At 56.4% G+C, this 2,581-nt stretch overlaps 1 protein-coding gene across 1 annotated transcript in view; it reads left to right on the top strand.

Annotated features, from left to right (window-relative positions):
- The window catches only part of LMF2 (lipase maturation factor 2), a gene marked incomplete at its 5' end in the record, with an annotated part of 16,519 nt that overhangs the window by 8,589 nt on the left and 5,349 nt on the right, over nucleotides 1–2,581 (top strand). Inside the window, 2 exons of the mRNA XM_015826530.1 lie at nucleotides 942–1,143; nucleotides 1,827–1,995. Of these exons, the coding sequence (XP_015682016.1) occupies nucleotides 942–1,143; nucleotides 1,827–1,995 (371 nt within the window). The remainder of the gene's footprint in view (nucleotides 1–941; nucleotides 1,144–1,826; nucleotides 1,996–2,581) is intronic.

The following is a 2,581-nucleotide window of genomic DNA, read 5'->3' as shown; positions in this document are numbered from 1 at the left end:
TATTTAAGGATCCCGCCTTGTTTTGCAGCATGCAGCCATGGTGGCCCAGTGGTTAGGACGCAGCATGGCAGGTTGGCTCTGCCTGCAGTTTGGCAGTTCGATCCTGACCGGCTCAGGGTCGACTCAGCCTTCTGTCCTTCCGAGGTCGGTCAATTAAGGACCCAGATGGTTGGGGGGTGGGTGGGAAGAGGCTGACTTTGTAAACTGCCCAGAGAGAGCTGTAAAGCACTGTGAAGCGGTATATAAGTCTAAGGGCTATTGCTAAGAAGGAAGGGAGGAAGGAAGAGGGAGAGAGGAAAGAAGGAGAGAAGAGGAAGGAAGGAAGGAGAAGAGAGAGGGAGGCAGGAAGGAAGAAGAGGGATGAGAGGGAGGGAGGGAGGGAGGAAGGGGAGAAGAGGAAGGGAGGAGAAGAGAGGAAGGAAGGAAGGAAGGAAGGAGAGGGATGAGAGGGAGGGAGGGAGGAGAGAGAAGAGGAAGGGAGGAAGGAAGGAAAGAGAAGAGAGGGAAGGAAGGAAGGACCCTCCCTGGTGACCCAGTGGTTCAAATGCAGCATTGCAGGTTGACTCACTGCCCACTGCCACGAGTTCAATCCTGACCGGCTCAAGGTTGACTCAGCCTTCCGTCCTTCCGAGGTCGGTCAAATGAGGACCCAGATTGTTTTGGAGGGGGGGAGGCAAGAGGCTGATGCCTCACCTAGCAATGGAAACTTTGGGCTCCGTTGAGGTCATAAGTTGAGGATTACCTGCATTTTAATTTCCCTATCCTTGCTTTACTTAGTGGTCTCCCATCCTAGCACTCGCCCATCTTCGCCTTCTGATAGCGGGGAGCTAAGCCAGATCAAAGCACACAGGCTGAGATCTGGGTCGGACCAGCTGGGCGCCCGGATGTCGCTGCTGCTGCTGCTGCTGCTTTCTAGGATAGGTTCCGGGTTCAAATCACAGCCCTCTGCTCTGCCCGCAGGTCCCCTTCACGTACATTGAGTTCGAGTCCAACGGGAAGCTGTGGCCGGGCATCCATCAGGTCTTTGGGGCTGTGGATCACTACCAGCTGGCCAATTCCTACGGGCTCTTCCGGCGAATGACGGGCGTCGGTGGGCGGCCCGAGGTGGTGCTGGAAGGCAGCCACGACAAGGAAACGTGGACGGTGAGTGGCTACGGGGTGCTGCCAGAGGGAGGGAGGGAGGGCTGGGCAGGGCTGACCCTCCTTGACCAAGCTAAGCCGAAAAACACGAGAGAATGCCCGGAAGCCTGGCATCCAGGCCGGCCATCCACAGGCACGTGGAGACGAATGACGTCTACACCCCGTTTGAAAGAAGCAAACGTAAGGCTGAAATATCTCAGTCAAGAAACTATCGAAACAGCCAAACAATCAAACAGTAAATTGCAGCCTAATGATGGAGCCGCCCAGGAGAAAACACGTCCACCAGGACTGATGGGATAAGCCACTAGTATCAAACGAGAGCAACCCCCCCCTCCCTCCCAGCACTGATGCTGTCACCTAGTTGGGTCGTGAAACGTCTGCAAGGAAACGGCCAAGCTCAGAGAGCGCCAAGGTCCCCAGAGCAGTGACTCTTTGTGTTCTGTGGTTTATTTTACTAGCTGTGAATGTGATGTTGTATTTTATTTGCTTCACGCTGGTTTGGGGTGGGTTCTTCTTTTAAAATTTTGCTGTTCATTGACCGCATAAATTATCCTCGATTACGGACTGGCACAAACACGAGGGAGGGGCCGGCTGGCAGAGCCGAGGGGCTCGGGATGGGCGGGGCGGGACGGAGAGCGGAGCCATCGGATGGCCTAGAGCCGGGGGTCTCTTCCCCCTTTCCCCAGGAGATTGAGTTCATGTACAAACCGGGCAACGCCAGCACAGCACCCCCCGTCGTGGCCCCCCACCAGCCCCGCCTGGACTGGCAGATGTGGTTCGCCGCTCTGGGCCCCCCCACACACAGCCCCTGGTTCTCCAGCTTCGTCTACCGCCTCCTGCAGGGCAAGAAGGAAGGTGAGCCTGGGGGAAGTCCCCCCTTCCTGCCCCCCTTCCTCCCTCCCTTCCTCCCTCCCTCCCTCCCTCCCTTCCTTCCTTCCTTCCTTCCTTCCTTCCTTCCTTCCTTCCTCTCTTTCTCCTCCCTCCCTCCCTCCTTTCCTTCCTTCCTTCCTTCCTTTCTCTTTTTCCTTCCTTCCTCTTCCTCTTTCCTTCCTTCCTTCCTCTTTTTCATTCCTTCCTCTTTCTCCTTTCTTTTCCTCCTTCCCTCCTTCCTTCTTCTCTTTTTCTCCTTCCCTTCCTACCTTCCTTCCTTCCTTCCTTCCTTCCTTCCTCTTTCTCCTTTCTTTTCCTCATTCCCTCCTTCCTCTCTTTTTCTCCTTCCTTCCTTCCCTTCCTTCCTTCCTTCCTTCCTTCCTTCCTTCCCTCCTCCCCCCCCTTCCAAGCCTTGTTCTCGTGGTCCCAGAGAGACCCCCTTGCACCTACGTGGCAGCCCAGCTTCAGATACCCCAGACGATGGTGCTGTGGGGTGGGGTGGGGGGCAAATGGCCAGAGCAGGGGGCTGAAGGAGCTGGGGGCTGGGTGGGATTTGGCCTGAGAGGGCGCC

The sequence above is a fragment of the Protobothrops mucrosquamatus genome, unplaced genomic scaffold, assembly GCF_001527695.2.
Source record: "Protobothrops mucrosquamatus isolate PMUCROS unplaced genomic scaffold, P.Mucros_1.0 scaffold3158, whole genome shotgun sequence".
In the NCBI taxonomy this organism is placed as follows: Eukaryota; Metazoa; Chordata; class Lepidosauria; order Squamata; family Viperidae; genus Protobothrops; species Protobothrops mucrosquamatus.
This window is presented reverse-complemented; position numbering and strand designations above follow the sequence as displayed.